At 42.0% G+C, this 19,470-nt stretch overlaps 1 protein-coding gene across 2 annotated transcripts in view; it reads left to right on the top strand.

The window, feature by feature from the left end:
- Positions 1-19,470, top strand: part of Patj (PATJ crumbs cell polarity complex component) — a 313,297-nt gene that overhangs the window by 239,227 nt on the left and 54,600 nt on the right. For both annotated transcript variants that reach the window (XM_057783541.1, XM_057783542.1), the window contains 3 exons: positions 2,873-2,947; positions 6,256-6,373; positions 11,017-11,150. In XM_057783541.1, the coding sequence (XP_057639524.1) occupies positions 2,873-2,947; positions 6,256-6,373; positions 11,017-11,150 (327 nt within the window). The remainder of the gene's footprint in view (positions 1-2,872; positions 2,948-6,255; positions 6,374-11,016; positions 11,151-19,470) is intronic.

Raw genomic sequence — 19,470 nt, 5'->3', positions numbered from 1 at the left:
TATACAAGGCAACACTCTTGATCAAGAGGATGCATTCAGATACTGAGTGACTCACAGAGACAGGAAATGCACTGGTGTTTTATTCTAACTCAGGAGGTAGCTGTGTCTTTTCCCCGTTGGCTGGAACTGACTTCATGGTCTATTCAGTTGGCTAGTCTGACAATAATTCGCACACAGGAAGTGAGAAGGGGAAAGGGCTGCAGACCTTCAAATTCCTAGACTGGAACAGTGGCCTTTGGGTAAACAAAGGTTTTACTGGGTGGGAAGCGTTAGAATATTTGCATAAAAGTCTTACAAGATGGGAAAGAAAGATTAATTCCTTGTTCTAAGCACAAATTGTATAGTATTTGATAGAAAAGAGTCATATTTCATATCTCTAACACTGGAGAAGACATCCTCATTGTCCCTCACGAGTTGACTGGGGATGGTTAAAGCAGGTTTGCAGTGTCAAAGTGACAGAGAAGGACTTGCTTTTTGATGGACATCATGGTTCCTGTTTATAATACAGCCTGGGCTTTACTCCGCACAATTCCCACTAGTGTTATTGACCTCACCACCCTCTCTCACCACCCTCTCACCCGTGAAGGCCACAGTGGAGGCCACAGGTCACAAATTCACTGTATATCCTGGGTGGCCTTCCTGAAATTTACCTAAGTGCTTTTAAATTCAAATTCTTAATTATTGATGCATTTAGTACTCATTTAGGTCATGTTTTATTCTCCCAAATATTAAAGAAAAACCTTTTAGAGAAAGAGAGAGAGAGAGCTTACCTCAAAAAACACAGGGACAAGGCAGGGTAGGGGAAATATAGAGAACTGATCATACTGTTTGAAGGCACTACCCAAGGGCTCATGGAAGAATTATGGTATGAAGCAACTTATAAATTCATCTTTATATACAATCTTTTTTATAGCAAAGTGTAGTGAATTAGGTGAAATGGACTCTAGGAACTTTTTCCCATAAGTGAATGACAGTAATCTAAATGAGCAAAATTCATGTGGCCCTAAAACGTAAGGGACTAAGGGTAGTTCCTATCATATGGAAGACCTAGGTGCCAGTCTCCAAATCCATGCTGGGCCTCAGTCTCTTGGGCTGTAAACCAGTGAGAACGGATGGCACAGGATGAGTCTGTAACCTGATTTATATTGTGCCTTATTTGACTTCAGGTGTGATATGGGCTGTGGAAGAATGGGTGCAGGGTTCCTTTGCAGATCACTGACTGGTTGCTATAGCCTGATGGTACACTTGGGAGCATGAAACCAGCATCTTTCAGTTCCCTTACTGTCACTGTGAATGTCTTTAGTGGATGTACATATTTGCTAGGTACCTTGAGAAATCCATTTGTGGGTTCCTCTGTTCAATCTTTTCAACATCTGTTAACCCCAGAGATGTGAGGAGAAAGACCACCAACCCAAGTCATCATGGCCCATTAACCAAAGCAAGCTTTTTTTTTTTTTTTAATTATTCTTGTGAACAAGCTGCCTCCACCCAAGGCTGAGTTCTAAAGGGCAGCATTGGATATGGGCAAGATAAGAATTTTTATAGCTCAGGGGTAGGTGGTTTCCAAATGAAGATTTGTCTTTCTTTTAAGATGACTTTCAAGCCCAAGATGGAGGCAGGCTGGTTAATCACACCCCAATAGTGAGACTACCCCCAGGAGAGAGAGAAAGAGAGAGACAGAGACAGAGACACACACACACACACACAGAGAGAGAGAGAGAGAGAGAGAGAGAGAGAGAGAGAGAGAGATCAAAAGAAATAAAAGGAGGACATGACTGCTCCCAAGAGGTGTTTTTTTTTAAATCATAGATGTAAAGGAAAGCCCAGGCAGAGACAGAGGCACATCTGAGAGAGTTAGAGACTGAGCCAGGCTGTGCTGAGGAGACAGGAGAATAAAGGAGGGGAACCAGGAATAGCAACCGAGAGGCAAGAGGCAAAGAGATCAAAAGGGGGTGGGGGCTGTAAGTAGCAATGTCTGGGTTCTATAGGGAAGAGCATCTGGGGAAAGGGCAGCTCAGCTCAGTTTCTGGGGTGGAGAAGTGTATGTGTCGGGGCTGTGGGGGAGTGCTAGTCCAGACAGCGCTAGTCTGGGTAGGGACTGAGGGTGCTAGGAGAACCTGGCAGCCAGCATCAGCTTTGATATGTTAATAAGGCACCAGGTTTGAAACCTAACACCCCACCCACCCACACCCATTCATAAATTATGCAGGGAATTAAGGTTGGAAGAGTCAAATACAGACTCAGATTTGCTTTAGTCAAACAGCTAGGATTACAAACTCCTAACATTGAATGGCACAGGCCACCCTGTTCTCATTTCCTGCTCCCCAGGGCAGCACAGCTCCCCTGAGCGCCAGAGTAAACACACCCAAATCAACATCCTTTTAGTCTCTTTGTGGCCTTGTCCAAGCCAAGTTGCAGGAGCTCATGCCTTAACCTAAACCATCAGATGATGCTTTAGCTGTAAATCCAGCTACACAAAGAATGAAACACGTGGAGACAGACATGCACACTCTAGCCAGCATTTCAGTTGACACTGAAGACTTAACTTTTCTTTCCCACAGTGTCTCTATTGGATGTGCTCTTAGCCTCTAGATAAGCATCTTAAAGGTGGGAGTGGGGGATCTAATATCAGGAATTGAACCCTGGAAGTGACTTCATATTTAGCATCACACAGATCGAGGAAAGCTATGTAATATAGAAGGAAAGACCACCAAAAATATCTGAGAGGCTAGCCTGAGCTCACTTATGCAGGTTCTTCCAGGTAGGGAATGGAGACTGTGTAGGTGCTGTTTGAGACCAAAGCCCAGGGGACTGCCAGAGGTGCAATTGAGACCCATGATGCTGCTAACTGATTGTATCTTTGTCACTTCAGGAAGACCTGTCAGAGGTGGTTGAGCACAACACGGTGGCAGAGCAACAGACTGCATTGGAGTCACCTGACAGTGTGGTAATTTATGTTTGGGATTTACTTTATTGGGGTAGTGTGTTGTGTGAACTGCATTCCACAAGAAAAGGAGATGATTATAATGTCAAATCTGTTCTTACCGGCAGAAGGTTAAGGTGTCTTAAAGCCTGGTGTCAATGCATAGTTAATGTCACTGATCACACTCAGGTATGGAGAAGAGTCCTTTCTCCACCATTCTGTTCTGGTAGCCGACCCAGGTATTTAAGACTTGCCTGAGCCAGCAAGATGGATCAGCAGGTTAAGGTGCTCATTGCCAAACCCGATGACCTCAGTTGAATAGCTGAGAATTCACCTGAGAAGAGAAAACTGACTCCCCAAAGTGGTCCTCTGACCTCCACAGCCAATCCACAGCACACACACAAATATTTTAAAAGACATCCTTTTGCAGTTAAAATTTAAGACTGCCCTATCTTATACAATGCCATGAATAAAATTTTCAGATGGAAGAATTTGCAGTTTGATAAAGATATAACTACAATAACTTTAGTGTTCCTCAAATTTTGAATTTTTTTTTTTTTTTTTACAAGCTAGAGGTCTGAGGACATCACTGGATGGAAGAGTTAATACCTTGTATGTGCCAGGTCCTAAAGCTTATGAACTGTCTGGTTGCTTGGTTACTTAGGGGTTTTTTGGGGGAAAGAGCGGTGGATAGGGCCTTATGTAGCCCAGGTTTGCCTTAAATTCATGTAGCCAAGGCTGACTGTGAACTCCTGCCTCCTCCCCTCAAGTGCTGGGATGTCTGCCCTGAGTCCCGCACCCAGCAAACTATCAGCTTGTGTCTATCAAATGTTCACTGTTTTTAATTTTTTCCTCTTTTTAAAATCCTGGTTTTTATTTCTATGTACTAGTTTATGCTTTAAGAACTGTTTTCATTTTTAACTACGTATACTTGGAAGTGTCTGTACACGAGTATGTGTACATGCCCTAGTTAGGGTCACTATGGCTGTGAGGAAACACTACAACAAAACAAGTTGGGGAGGAGAGGGTGTCTCTTGCTCTACTCCCATATCACAGTTCATATACAAGAGCATATGGAAAGTATATACTCTGGGTGGTGCACGCCTTTAATCCCAGCACTTGGAAAGCAAAGGCAGGTGGATCTCTGAGTTTAAGACCAGCCTGAACTAGTACCAGAATAGCCTGGGCTAACCAAAGAAACCCTCTCTCTTGAAACAGCCAAACCCCCCCCCCACCAAAAAAAAAAAAATTTTGATATTTCAAACATTTCCAAATAAAATGCCTTTGAAAATTCTCTAAAATTGTATGCTAAACACCTCAATAAAAACAAATGCATGTAGGCCTGGGGCGTCACTTGGTAGTAGAATACTTAGCTAGCATGTCTGCGGGCCTGGTGTCATCCCTTGCACCACAGAAAGAGAGCTTTAGAAATGCTATGGCTGCTCTTCCAGAGAGGACCTGGGTTTGATCCACAGTACCCACGTGGTGGCGCACAGTCAGCCATGGCCAGTTCCAGGGAATCTGATGCCCTTTTCTGGCCTCAATGACATTGTATAAACGTGGAACAGACTACATGCAGACAAAATACCCATGTACACAAAGTAATAAAATAACTACATTCAGCTCATTCAAAAATGTTTACAGTTCAAAACCTACTGCTGCATTATGATGCCAATAGTGCATTTTGCTGCCAGTACTGCCGATGTTGCGGCACTCTGGACACTCACCGGTTCAGGGTGTGTGGCAGCCATCTCTGTAGTTTGATGAAGTTTTAAACCTCCTCTGCCCATTCTTTTCCCTGCTGAAGAACATGCACTGTCCCCTCTGGAAGGCGATGGTGCTTTTCCTGGAACTGCAGAAGAGAACGGCCCATCCTGGAGGTGGGCAGCCAAACCAGCTGGCTCTGGTGGGCATGGAATGTTCTGTTTCTGAAGTTTCTAACCCAGAGCTCACCAGTCATGTATGGGGGGCGGGCAGGGCCTTGCTGGAATTAAGTCCTCTTCCACCTTTACAACCACTTCACAACATGCAGCTGTCCCACTAGCAACGTCCAGAATAGTAGGTCAAGTGCCATCTGCAGTCACAAAGCTTATTAGGGGCTGCAAACTTGAAGTATGTTCTTTGATGTTGTGAAGACTGACCGTCTTCCATAAAGACATTGATAAGTATGAGTCTATGTGACTTTGAAGTTTTTAGAGCCCTGAGTTAAGTAGCCATGAGCCACTGTGCTGCCCCCCAGTTTTTTTGTAATAATCCCTCCACACACACTCTTCTTGTTAGTAATGTGTGAGAGGAAAAGGCGTTTTAAGGATCCAGTCAGTATTGAAGATGATGATAGTTGGCTACTGAGATTGTTCAGCACGCGAAAGCCCTGTCCAGCAAGCTTGTCCACCTGACTTCTTTTCCCAGAACCTACATAAAAAAGCCAGATGCAGTATCTAGTACCTACAGCAAGATGGGGGATGGAGACAAATTGTCTAGAGCTGGCAGACCAGCTGCCCTGGAGCACACAGCACAAAAATGAGAGACACTGCCTGATGTGGGTGGAAGCTGAAAACCGACTCCATAAAGTTCTCCACTTATCTCCAGATATTACACTAACAATAATACATAAAACTCAAATTTTTTTATAAAAACAAAAGAACCATGGCCTAGCTGTTATTTCATGAGTACTCTGAATGGAGCATTCTCCGAGAACTGATTACCAGCCTGCCTCTTCCTCTAACTGGCTGTGTGGTGACACTGTCTAACACTGAGGGATGTTAATACGGAGGATGTTCTTGTGATTGAGAGGTGTCCATTCAGGTAATAGTGTTTTGAAAACTAGAAAGCACAATACAAATGCACAGTGCTGAGGAACAGCCGTCTAGAGACGGGATCTTGGAGTATTGCGGCTCTGGAGCAGACGTCTCTAGGGTCCAGAGACAGCCTGGCACTTCCTGGAATCCAGCAGACAAATCACATCACCACCTCCCTTTTATGGGACTCCTGAGAAGGCATGGAGTCCTTCATTCTTCTTAGTTAGTTAATGCTAATATTCATGGGGGTGTTGTCAGCAAAAGCACAAAACTGCAAGTCAATCTAACACTTATATCCTGCTCCCCCTTTTTGATCAAGCCTCCCTATAAGTTTCTTAGGAGCAAAGTTAAATGGGAGACAATACAAAAGTCACCCTAGTTTTCTCTTGTCACCTCTCTGAGTGAGCACCCAGTTTTCTGAAAACACATTTTTGAAACTCATCATTATTTTGTTAGCAATAATACAGCAGTTTTACAGTGTTCTTATTACTTCTCTCCTTCTTGACATTCATGTAAATTTCCTTCCTTTTGTAGGCTGCCTGCCAGATGAAACAACAAGCGTATTCAGCTCAAGCCCCCGTCAGCTCCCAAGAGCTCCCACGGGCACCAAGCCCATTGTGTCAGTCTGAAGATGCAGACTTCACAGGCTCTGGTACGACTCATGAAACTTTGGAGAAGACGAATGTCACGATGCTCTGAGAATGAGGCAGGAGGAGGACACTTGGGTCTGTGTCCCTCCTCAATGACCGTACTTTTGAGCTTGAACACCCCACTTCCTGCACTGTTTCTTATTTCTTTACTATCTGCATCCCCTAATATTTACTGAATATAAACACAGATGAGAAAAGGCCCTGCAAAGAAGCATTTGATGAAACTAAAGCCTACAGATTGCCTGCCAATCTCTCCCAGAGACTAAGGTTAAGTCATGGATAATGTCTCCAAAACCATAATGAAGGCAGTTTTTAACACTGTGTATTTGATATAAGCCATTGAGGATTTATTTTTCAGTAGAGAAGTTGGTGTTCAGAGCCAGGCATGGTGGTGCCCATAATTGCATTTGAGAAACGGAGGTAGGAGGATCAGGAATTTAGGGTCATCCTCAACTACATAGTGAATTCCAGGACAGCCTGGGCTCTAGGAAGTCTAGTCTCAAAAAGAAGAATGGAAGGAGGCAAGGATAGAATTCATGTTGTAGCTTGAATTATGATGAAGAGTGAGGGTTGAAAGTAGAATCAGTATCTCTACTTTGCTTTTATGCAGTATTTATAAGTAAAAAGCCAAGGGGTGGGTGTTGGGGGAAGGCTGCTAGTTCATTTCCCAACCACCCTGACTTGAATTAATCGCACAGAAACTGTATTATTTGCAATACTGTTTGGCCAATATCTTAAGCATACTTTTAGCTAGCTATTATATCCTATGCTAACCCATCTCCATTAATATGTGGCTTTGGCTTACTAGGTAAAGTTCCGTCCAGCATCCAGCATCTCTCCAGCAGGGCTACATGGCTTCTCTGTGACTCCGCCTACTCTCTCTATATGTCTCTTTCAGCCTGGCTTTATTCTGATAAGCCATTGGCCAAAAGCAGCTTCTTTATTAACCAATGGGGCAATAAAACATATTCACAGCATACATCACTTCCCACATCAGGCAGGGCTGCTGCTGCTGCTGGAAAGGTGGCTCCAAGGTTGAGTGCCTGCTGCTCTTCCAGAAGACGCCCACAGCAGGCAGCTCCCATCCTCCTGTACCTGAGATCTGACACTTTCTGGTCTCCATGAGCACCTGCACTCATTTGCTCTTGCCATGCACATACATATGATTAAAAATAAATAAAATCCCAGTACTCAGGCAGGGGGATCTCTGTGAGTTGGAGCAGCCTGATCTACATAGTTAGTTCCAGGCCAGCCAGAGCTACCTAACAGACCTTGTCTCAAACAAACAAACAAACAAACAGGTTCACCAATGATGAATTTATAATCCTGTGCTGACTTGCACTCTTTTTCATAAATGTCACTCTGTAGAAAGTTTAGCGCATAGGTATATTTGGTTTTATGTCAAGGTAAATTGATGAATATCATCAGCAAACGAACTACAGATGAAATGTAGCCCACCACCTATTTTGCTTCATCCTGGAGCTAGAGATGGTTTTATATTTTAAAGATTGAAAACAATTGAAAGTCAATTTTATGAAAACTACATGAAATTTGTACTTCAGCTCTCCTTAACACATCATTGAGCATTGCTTATATATTGTCTGTGGCTGCTTGGCTCTTCTGATGCCATATGATGGAGTTAAACAGCTCCAGCAGAGACAGTCTGGCCTAAAATGCCCAAACTTGTACACCTGGCCATGGACACAGACCAGGAGGGTCTGGCTAATGTACATCATGTATTTGTACAAGGTAATAGCAATTCATGGCCCTATATTTTAAGTTATGGAACAATATTCATCTCTCATCCACATAAAATAAAAATAAATCTTCTCAGACATGGTGGCCCACACCTCTAATCCGAGCACTGAGAGGCAGAGTCGGGTGGATCGATGGGAATCTGAAGCCAGTCTGGGCTACAGATAAAGTTCCAGGACAGGATATCCAGGGTTATGTAGAGGGACTTTGTCTCAAGACACTAAAAGCTAAAAATAGCTCTTATAAAACAACCCAAAAGTGACTTAGGACAATGGAGTGGAGGGATAAAAATGCCATCTCTAACATCTTCCTGTCCTCTCTTTACTCCGGAGACTACAGTAGTCACTCATAACAGCAGAGTCAGGTTTCCAGAGCTGCCATGAAGTGTGCCAGTACTGTATGCCATGTTTATGGTAGGTTAGTGGGAAACAACATGAAATATATAAACTGCAAAAAAAAAAAAAAAAAAAAAAGACAGAAAAATCTTTCTAAAATTAAACTTTTTGTTGTTTCTGGGGCTGTATCACTGGATTGCTCATCTTAGCTAGGTCTTTAGATCAGCACGTCCCCTGTGTACAGCAGTGGTGCTGGGTGAGTCTTGGAGCAGGCCGGGCTGGAGGCTGGCCCCTCACCCACGCTGTCCCGCTGCTCCTCTGACCTGCTGAGTAACGCTTACCTCATTCACTCTTCAGCAGTGAGCCAGTTTTACTACATAGGAATCTGCAGTTTAGGTGCCTGAATCTACTTCTGTATGTTTAAACCCAGCTCCCCTGTGTTATCAAGTCATAATTATTGAATCAAGAATTCCCTGGGCTGGAGAGATGGCTCAGCGGTTAAGAGCACTGCTTGCTCTTCCAAAGGTCCTGAGTTCAATTCCCAGCAACCACATGGTGGCTCACAACCATCTGTAATGAGGTCTAGTACCCTCTTCTGGCCTGCAGGCATACACACATAATACATAATAAATAAATAAATATTTTTTTTAAAAAAAAAGAGCTCCCACAGGTCCACTTTGTTTTGTGCTAAAAATCTTCCTCTTCCTTCTTATATCCCCCTCCCTGCTCTGGAGCAGGATGCAGGGAGGGGGAACTCTGTCTTGCTTTTGTAACCCAGGCTGGCCTTGAATTCAAGATGACCCTCCTGCCTAAGTCTCAGGAGTACTGAGATAACAGGAGTGTGCCACACACAGCCAAAACCAAACTTTTCTATAAAGAACTGTATGGCCACCATTTGAGCTCACAGGCCGCACAGCCTGTTGCAGCTTTTCACCTCTACCTGTGTGGTACAACAACATAGCTAAGCATAAGTGAATTAATGGGTCTGGGTTTCAGTACAGCTTTATGGACACTGAAATCTTAATTCTTGTAAGTTTTACCTGTCTTAAAATATGATTTTCCACTGAGAGAAACCCTGTCTCAAAAACAAAGCAAACCTAGATAGATAGATAGATAGATAGATAGATAGATAGATAGATAGATAGATAGATAGATAGAGATAGATACAGGCATAGGTATAATTTTCCTCTCTTTGTTTTTTTCCTTTTGAACTTGTATAGACACTGTTGTTATGGGTGGTAGCCTGCTAATACCTGCTATCACATAGGTAGGTCAGTCTACCATACATTTGAATCCTGGTCTTCTAGGTTTCTATGCTTTAGACACTACTGACCAGTAGGTGGCGCTCACTGTTGTCAACCCTTATGGATTTGCATCCACCATCATGGTGATCAGACTCGGTAAAGGCAAAGCTGCCGGCAGAGATCACTTCTATAGAAGTCTCTGCAGGCACTAAAACGCTGAAAGTTTTAGTTCTTCACTAGAGTGGGGTTAGTTATACACAAAGTACATGTTTGGAAATAGATAATAGATGTTTTTAAACATCCCTCTTGGCCTAGAAGCTTTTATCTGTTTTAGAAAAATGCATTCTTGAAGAATGATTTAAAAATAATAAACTTTTAGGGGCTGGAGAGGTGGCTCAGCAGTTAAGAGCACTTGCTCTTCCAGGGGACTGAGGATTGGTTCCCAGTGTCCACATGGCAGCTCACAACCATCTGTAACCCCAGTTCCAGGGAACTGCCCTAGTGCACATGTACAGGCACTCACAACACTAAAAACTATGAAAAGTAATAAACCTTTAACTAAATAAATAAACCTTTATACAATATTGTAAGTCTTTTAACTAGAGTTTTATTTATGGCCTTGGGAGTAAGTTTTTATATTTTTATTATAACACAAATGTATGCATACATGTGTATATCAATGTTTATATATATATATATGGGTTGAATAATCTTGACCAAAATGCTTGGGACTAGAAATATTTCAGATTTTGGAACATTTTCATATACATAATGAGATAGATTGGGAATAGGATCCAAATCTGAATACAGAATCCATTTATTTTATATATATATATTATGTACAGCCTGAAGGCTGTTTGGATGTGTCCATATTTTTATTTTCTCCTATCACGTGAAGTCATGTGTTGAATTTTCCATTTATAGTATCATGTCAATGATCAAAAATTTCAGATATCTGTATTAGGGATGCTCAGCCTGTGACATTCTTATAAACCCCAGTCTTCCGTCATAATAGCTCTTATACTCATTGCAGTATGCTTTGGTGGACCTAAATATTTAGTCATCTTAAGTTTTTCAATGCTGGTTTTCATGGTGGGTTTTGAGTTTTTTTAATTAAGTATACCTGGAATTGATAAGTTGACAGATTGATGAATTAATGCCTTGTCCTGTGGGTGAGGCGAGCGGTGACCCAGCTTTTCCTTCATAGTGCCTCATGTGAGGGGAATGACGTGACGCACACACCCTAAGCTCCAGTGGGTGCAAGACGAGCTGCATCTCCTACTGCTAGTCATTGTGTTTTTCACTTTCCAGGTAACTTCCAGGCTCCTCTCTCAGTGGACCCTGCAACGTGTCCCATTGTCCCTGGCCAGGAAATGATCATAGAAATATCCAAGGGGCGCTCAGGGCTTGGTCTCAGCATCGTAGGAGGAAGAGACACGCCTTTGGTGAGTGTCTAGAAGTAAACTTGTCTGCTGTCACAGAGTTAGTTGCTGAGGCTCATTATGGCCCAAGATACTTACATTGGAGGCTTAACAGAACAAAATAAAATATAAGTATTCATTCCCTAAAACATAAGGAAACTCAGGAGCTGCAGGAACTGCACTGGTCCTCCTGCATCTGGCTTTTAGGCCTCCCGTCTCTGCATCTACCCTCCCGTCCTAGAGGATGTTGGCCTGCAGCTGACTCTCCAGTGAACTACCCAGCCCAGAAGTAAATGTACCGTGCTCTGAGCCTGATGTTATTGACCAACGGATTTTTAACTCCTTATGCTTGACCAAAATATTGTGATTGAGGATATTTATGTCCTAACCTTCCCTCTGCCTCTGCAGTCAGACATCACTGCATGTCGCATCCTACATATGCGTGATGTCCCTTGGATGGAACTGAGGATGCAGAGTTGCCCAGGCCCTACAGGCAGTTGCACTGCCTGCCTCTTACATGGAACTTGGCTTCCATCCAGCTCTAAACTCCTGTATTTCTCTTCATCTAGCATGGGGTACTGTGTCTATGCAGCTTTTATCTCTAGGGAAGGATTGCCCTTGCTTACAGCCTTTCTCTGTGTGACTAAGTCATATCACTGAACAGTGTTATATTCATATGCTAGTTTAGTATCTTTACTCCTGGGCTGTAGTGATGCTCAGATCTCGTAAACAGCAGGAAATGGTTTATAACTGTGATCCTTGCCATACTAAAGCCATTGGGGTAGTATTGAGAAGCTATACCCTGACATGGGTACTAGCTCCCTCCTAAAGGCTCTTTTCTCCCGTTTCCCCAAAGAGATACCTTAAATACTGTAAGAAGTGAATTTGTGTATATATAAAGCTACATTTAAACAAAACGGCAATTACATTTTAGCGCATTTTTATACTGAATTTTTTTATGATAAAAATTTTAATGTTCAGGGGACTGGAGAGATGCCTCAGTGGTTAAGAACATGGGCTGTCCTTCTAGAGGATCCAGTTCAATTCCTAGTACCACATGATGTCTCAAGGCTGTCTATAACTCCAGTTCCACGGGCTCCAATACCTGGGCATTGCACCTACATGGTGCACAAATATATACATAAAATGACAAATTTAACCATCTGATCTCTTTGTCATAAATAAATCTCTTCTTATGAATAGCCCAAGATAGAACTAGATTTCCCAGAAGGCTCAGAAGAATGGAGTCAGCTCAGCTGAGCAGCCATGAATTGCTCTCTCCCCACTGTTGGTATCAATACAGTTGTGCTCTGTGTGGGACCCAGCCTCCCCTTTTGAGGCCTTGCTGAGCATCTTGCTCTGCTTCTCTTGCCACCTCAAGAATGCCAAGATAAAAGTTCCTCAGGAGCATCTAGAGGTTCCTGATAGTTCTGCCATTTGAGACTATAAACCCCACTGTTCTTGAAAGATAAGTGTCACTTAAAATGAGAGATGGGACACAGCTTTTTTTTCCTAACCTCATCAAAAGCCTCAAATTAGAATCACAGAAAATATATAGGACTGTCTTTACTTATTTATTTATTTATTTATTTATTTGTTTATTTATTTATTTATTTTGCAACCAAAAAGAGGATAGAAGTGGAAAGTACTTGAACACAATGAAGGTGTTTTCCTTTCTTAACGCTCCCCCGAATTTTCACATGAAACATGAAAACTAGCGCATGGATCCCATTATCCATCCAGCTGGAAGTTTGCAAACAAAGGTGGGAGTTTGTAAAAAAAAAAAAAAAAAGAAAAAGAAATTTCAGGAAAGGAACTGGGTATGAGCAAAACCTCTGCTGTTTGGACTTGCTTCAGCTTTGGTGCAGGGAAGGGCAGGACGACTTCCACCTCTCCCCTCCCCACCCCTCCCAATCAGAATCCCATGTCCTTTTTGTTATGTGGCCAGCAGATCTGGCCATCTGTAGAGTTAGTCTCTTGACACCTCATCAGTCCTCTGCCAGGACAGATGGCTTCTGAGATCACAGAGGGAGATCGCATGTCCTGTCCTGTGTGTTTGCATCCAGTCACCTACACCAGCCTTTGAAAGTACTGAGCTAATGACAAGGGTGAACCCTTCAGAAGGTTTACAAACACACCTGGTCCTGTCCTTGGAGACAGCCTTCTGCCTCTGTTCTCGTCTGTGATGCCTCTGCCAGGCTGGCCTCTGGAGAACACGGTCTTCTGTGAAAGCTTGCATATGTTTGCTCAGTTCTTCTTGCTTTGACCTGGGCTGTAAAATTGAATGACATTGCCCTGCCTTCATTAACTCTTATCTTTTAGTGTTTGTGGTCTACTTATGGTAGGAAATCAACCAATGAAAAATCATAATTCTTCCAATGTTTAGAGGGTAGGGAAAAGGGATGCTGTAGAAAGCTTTTTCTGAGTTTAACTATTATAGACTAATTGTTGTATGAAATGTGGAAGCCAGGAATCCAGATAAAGCACATTGGTGTGGTATATTAATTCACATTGTATTTCCTTCCATTGATATGTGTATTATTCCATCTTTTTTTTTTTTTTTTTTTTTTTTGTCTTCCCTTGTTCTTGCTGGTCTTGGTGAAGTGTTGCTTTGCCTCACAAAATACCACACTGCTCTTCGGTGACATCTAATCTGCAAGTAAAAACTGAAAGAGTGCTTACCCTGCTGAAAACTAGTGCTAGCCCCTCCCAGACCTGCCAAAGACCTTCTCAAAATGCCTGTCTCCTGATTGGGAGGGGGTTTTGGTGGTGTTTTCTTTTGTTTTGGTTTGGTTTCATTTTTCAAGACAGGTTTCTTTGTGTAACAGCCCTGGCTTTCCTGGAATTAACTCTTGTAGACCAGGCTGGCCTTGAACTCACAGAGATCCACCTGCCTCTGCCTCCTGAGTGCTGGGATTAAAGGCATGATCAGAGTTTTACACCCACATTCTTGAAGAAACAAAATACAGCACCCCAGAGTATTTGAGGTTATTTTATTGCCAGATGTGGGATGCTAGAGAGGAAAAGAAAACTCAGGAATAGTTCTTTATCCTGGACCACTGGCAGGCCCTTTTCTAGATACTGTTGCCAGTAACCACAGTGTAGACTCTCACTGCGCCCTGGTGGCAGCAAAGCTGAGCACAGTGCTGATTCTCGGGGGAAGAATCTCACAATGTTACCTGAGAGGCACTGTGCAGGTGTTAAGTTAATGCCAAGCGTATACTTAGGGGTATGTGCCTTAGCTAAGATTGCCAAGTGCCCTTAGTTGTTAGAGTAAATCCTCTGCTTAAGAGATAACCCAGTCAGTAAGCTGCTTACTGTGAGAGCATGAAGACCCGAGTTTGATGCCCAACATGGTATAGTGACACGTGTTTGCAACTCCAGAGCTGGGGAGGCAAAGACAGGTAGATTCCTGGGGTCCAGCCTAGCCTAATCAGCAAGTCCCAGGCCCATCGAGAGACCTTGTCTGAAATAACAAGGTGCACGAGGTTGATCTTTGGTGTACATACATCCACGCGCATGCACACACACACACAGACACGCACACATGCACACACACACAAACACAAGTAGATCCCTAGTTCTCTTTATCTCTACCTCTATATGTTTCCTATACCATGAAATGTGACTTTGTTTCTAGATGAATTTTTTTGTTGTTGTTGTTTGGTATCAAGCTTCTAAAACTGCTGTAGGCACTCTTGTGTAATTCACATGCATCCTCACAACACCCTGTGCTAGAAGTCGTATTGGTTGTAGAATCTTCAGATGAGAGGGAGATGTGTTAGAGAATTTCTCCAAAGATATACCGTGGTGGTGGGAACAGGTAATATTTGGACAGATGGTCTGGCTTTAAAGTCTACTCTTTGGGTCTCTCTCTGCTAGCTCTACCACTGTGTGCCATCTGTAGAAGGGACTTATCCTATCTACCAGACTCCATGTGCTATTTTTACGTGTGTATCTAGAAGCTGTACAGAGTCTTATACCCTTTAAACAAGGGCCCGTACCAGGCTCCTGTGCCTTTCTGAACACTAGCCCACTGGCCTTACTCAGTTCCTCTAGTGAGTGCTGTTCCTACCTGGTGCCAAGCTTTGTAACCCCATTGGCTCTATGAGGAGTCTCTGTAATGGGTTTTATTCTTAGTGTCCCTGATTACTTCTGGGCACAACTACAGCAGTATTGAAATCATGTCATTGAAGTGTGAACTGCAAGGTTGGGAAAGAGGCCAGAGGGACAGTTTTGACCTTCTTTGAAACTTTAGGACTAACTTCTTGTTGGTAAAGGATGGAAGTGACACAGTGTCTGTGTCCTGAGAGTGAATCTCCTCTCATACAAAATTAGGTGTTATCCGTGGGCTCAGTGACAGCCGGGTGTCACATTATTATTGAGGGCCAACAAGTGACCTGCCAGCACCCAGTGAGTGTGTTGTCCCTAGAGAACTCTTGGGAAAGGCTACACTCAACTTCTGCGTAAGTATAACTGCTCAGCTCCTTGCTTTATAGCAGAGGATACACATTTACACTTAAGGCTCTCATTTCCAGATGATAGTGTGAGAAAACGCCGTGGCCCATGTTTGACATCTCGCAACGTGCTCTTAACATTTAAAGTCTTAGGAGTTGCTTTATTTTATTTAACTAGCAAGTAAGGCCAAGTTATTATGGGCTAGCTTGTTTGTTTTATGGAAGTTAGAATCTGTTTTTACTTTTGCAAAGAAAAATTTAAAAATAAAAGCCCTAGTTAGTATCTTTGCACTGTCCTGGGGTTTTGTTACAAAGAAAAGCCAACAAGGGCACTGACTTTGCTTTTATATTTGAGTGCTGTTCCACCAAACATGAGGCAGGTCAATTCTTTTTTTTTTTTCGTTTCTTTCAGAACTTCTCTTTATTCTTCTTTTATATTTTCTGATCTCTGATTCTCTGCTCTTCATATTTATACATACCAACAAAATCTTTCGGGCAATATAGAAATTACAATATGGTTATATTCTTCAAGAGAATCATTCAAGAGAATGATTGTAATGAATACAGGTAAAAGCATGTTTTCTTTTTTTCTTGCATGTAAAATTTTAATCCTAAATTCCAAACACTAAAGAAAACATGGGGTATTTGTTTTTCCCAGTCTGACTTATTTTACTTAAAATAATAATCTCCAGCTCCATCCATTTTCCTACAATGTCATGTTTCATTATTTTTTATGGCTAAATAAAATTACATTGTGTATGTGTACCATATTTTCTTTTCTTTTTTGATTATTTGTTTTTGTTTTTATTGAGCTATGTATTTTTCTCTGCTCTTCTCCCTTCCTCTCCCATCCCCTTCTACCCTCTCGCATGGTCCCAATTTACTCCCAATTTACTCAGGAGATCTTGTCTTTTTCTCCATGTAGCTTAGATCCATGTAAGTCTCTCTTGGGGTCCTCTTTTTTGTCTAGGTTCTCTGGGATTATGAATTATAGGCTGATTTTTCTTTGCTTTATGTCTAAAAGCCACTTATAAGTGAGTACATATGATATTTGTCTTTTTGGGTTTGGGTTACCTCACTCAATATGATTTTTTTCCAGATCTATCCATTTGCCCACACATTTCAAGACGTCTTTTTTTTTTTCTGCTGTGTAGAAAAAATGTATCACAATGTGTGGTACATTGTGTAAATGTACCACATTTTCCCTATCCATTCTTCAGTCAAGGGGCAGTTAGGTTGTTCCCAGGTTCTGGCTACGACAAACAAAGCTGCTATGAACATAGTTGAGCACATGTCCTTGTTGCATAATTGAGCATCCTTTGGGTATATACCCAAAAGTGGTATTGCTGGGTCTTGATGTAGGTTGTTTCCTAATTATCTGAGAAACCACCATACTGATATTCAAAGGGGCTGTACCAGCTTGCATTCCCACCAACAATGGACGAGTGTTTGCTTTACCCCACATCTTCTTCAGCATAAGTTGTCATCAGTATTTTTTATCTTGGTCATTCTTACAGGTATAAGATGGAATCTCAGAGTTGTTTTGATTTACATTTCTCTGATGACTACGGATGTTGAGCATTTTCTTAAATGTCTTTCAGCTATTTTAGATTCCTCTGTTGAGAGTTCTGCTTAGGTCTGTACCCCATTTTTTATTGGATTATTTGTCCTTTTGTTGACCAATTTCTTGAGTTCTTTGTATATTTTGGAGATCAGCCCTCTGTCCGATGTGGGGTTGGTGAAGATCTTTTCCCACTCTGTAGGCTGCCGTTTTGTCTTGTTAACCATGTCCTTTGCTTTACAGAAACTTCTCAGTGTCAGGGGGTCCCATTTAGTAATTGTTTTTCTGAGGCAGGTGAATTCTTAAGAGAGATTGTAAACTACAGATGTTGTTTTTAAAAAATCTATCACATTTATTTGGGGGGTGTGGGTGTGTGCACGCACATGCGCGCAGGCATGCATGCACTAGAGATCAGAGGACAGTTTGCTCGAAGTCTGTCCACTCCTCCACCATGTGGACCCCAGAGATTGAACCCAGATTGCTTCACTTGGCAGCAAGAGTCTTACAATCATTTCATTGGTCCTCTTCTGTGTCCAGAAACCACAGTGTGTGGTATCTTCAGCAGTTGGGTCTCACTGTCATGTACTTATGGTGGACAGCCAAGAACAATGGCCATAGCCTGTATATGTGCCTCTGAGGCCTCCTTGACCACTAACTTAAAGGAGGTATTCAGTGTCTGAAACTGGATTTTTTTTTTTTTTTACTTAAATAACCTTCTAGGAGCAGCAATGTACCTACCCATCAGAGTACGTCAGTTTCAACTTTTTTTTGTTTAAGTTGTATTTGTAATTAGCTCATAGCTTAGTAGGTTTCCTTAAGACTTTTTCATACACTCTTAATTATGGTTAATCCACTTCACATCCTCTCATCTTCCCCATTCCCTCTGCCATCCCTTGCCCCACCCCCACTTGAACCTTTAACTCTCGACGGAGGCCTCACCTCTCTCCTCTCTCATGAACATTTTCTAGCGTCCTGACTTCTACAGACACTCCAGGTCAAACACACAATTCTCCGTGTTTGAAGCAAGGATCTTCATATGAGTAGATTGTGAACTGTTTTCTTTCTGGGTCTGGGTTGTCTCATTTGGTATAACATTTTCCATTTCCTTCCATTTTCCTTCTTTTTTTTTTTGGATTTTTCAAGACAGGGTTTCTCTGTAGTTTTTTGTTTTGTTTTTGTTTGTTTTTGTTTTGTTTTTGTTTGTTTTTGTTTTTTTCTTTTGGTTCCTGTCCTGGAACTAGCTCTTGTAGACCAGGCTGGACTCGAACTCACAGAGATCCACTTGCTTTTGCCTCCCGAGTGCTGGGATTAAAGGCGTGCGCCACCACCGCCCAGCTTCATTTTCCTTCTTTAAGAAATGAAGATATTCTCAATTTTAAAAGGCTTTAGACCAGTGGTTTTTAACCTGTGGGTTGCAACCCTACAACACATATTAGATATCCTGAATATCAGACATTTATATTATGATTCATAACAGAAGCAAAATTACAGTTATGAAGTAGCAACAAAATAATTTTATGGTTGGGGTCACCACAACATGAGGAGCTGCATTAAAGCATTAAAGGGTTAGCATATAAGGAAGGTTGAGAACCCGTTTTAGACCGTCAGATTTAGAATTTTATCATTAGTGTCCAAGTTTTAATTTTTCTTTTTTCTTTTCACACATGATTTAATATCTATTTATATGCTTGGGGCTGGACCCAAGGATTCACACACATTAACCATGCACTTTCCACTAAGCTGCAGCATAGCCCTAATAATCTAATTTGTTACGACATACAAATTCTATAAAGTAATACCAATCTAATATACCTCTATTACACAGTTGTGTAAGCCAGCTGTGTTATACCTTACTAAGTCATAAGGGTGGAGGCCCCAGGCATTTGGACATTATGTGGCAAAGTTCACCTCCCAAGAAATTCAAGTGCAGAATACCTTTCTTTCCCACAACCATGTCTATTCTGAAGTAATTCCATTTGACCCCATCATTTTGTGTTCACACTTATTTATTACTACTTTTGACAATTTGGAAGTGGTGCTACAGCAGTCTAAACTCCTGGATATTTTTTAAGTAAGCAGGGTAGAGCGCTAATTTACATTGGTTGTTAGCAGTTCACCCTCATGTGAACTCTGCACAGCCTATCTCACGAGGAGCGTGGTTGGCCTTGGCATGTAACCCCCAAAGCACAACTCCTTATATCGTTATTGCTTAAGTCATCTATTTTTACACAAAACATCTTTTTACCTTAACTTTACTTTAAAATCAAGTAGAGTTTACAAAACCTCTATGAATCACACTGGAAGAATGTTAACGAATAGTACCCTG

Source organism: Chionomys nivalis, chromosome 11, assembly GCF_950005125.1.
Source record: "Chionomys nivalis chromosome 11, mChiNiv1.1, whole genome shotgun sequence".
NCBI lineage: Eukaryota > Metazoa > Chordata > Mammalia > Rodentia > Cricetidae > Chionomys > Chionomys nivalis.
Note: the sequence above shows the minus strand (reverse complement) of the source record. Positions and strands in the feature narration are given on the sequence as shown.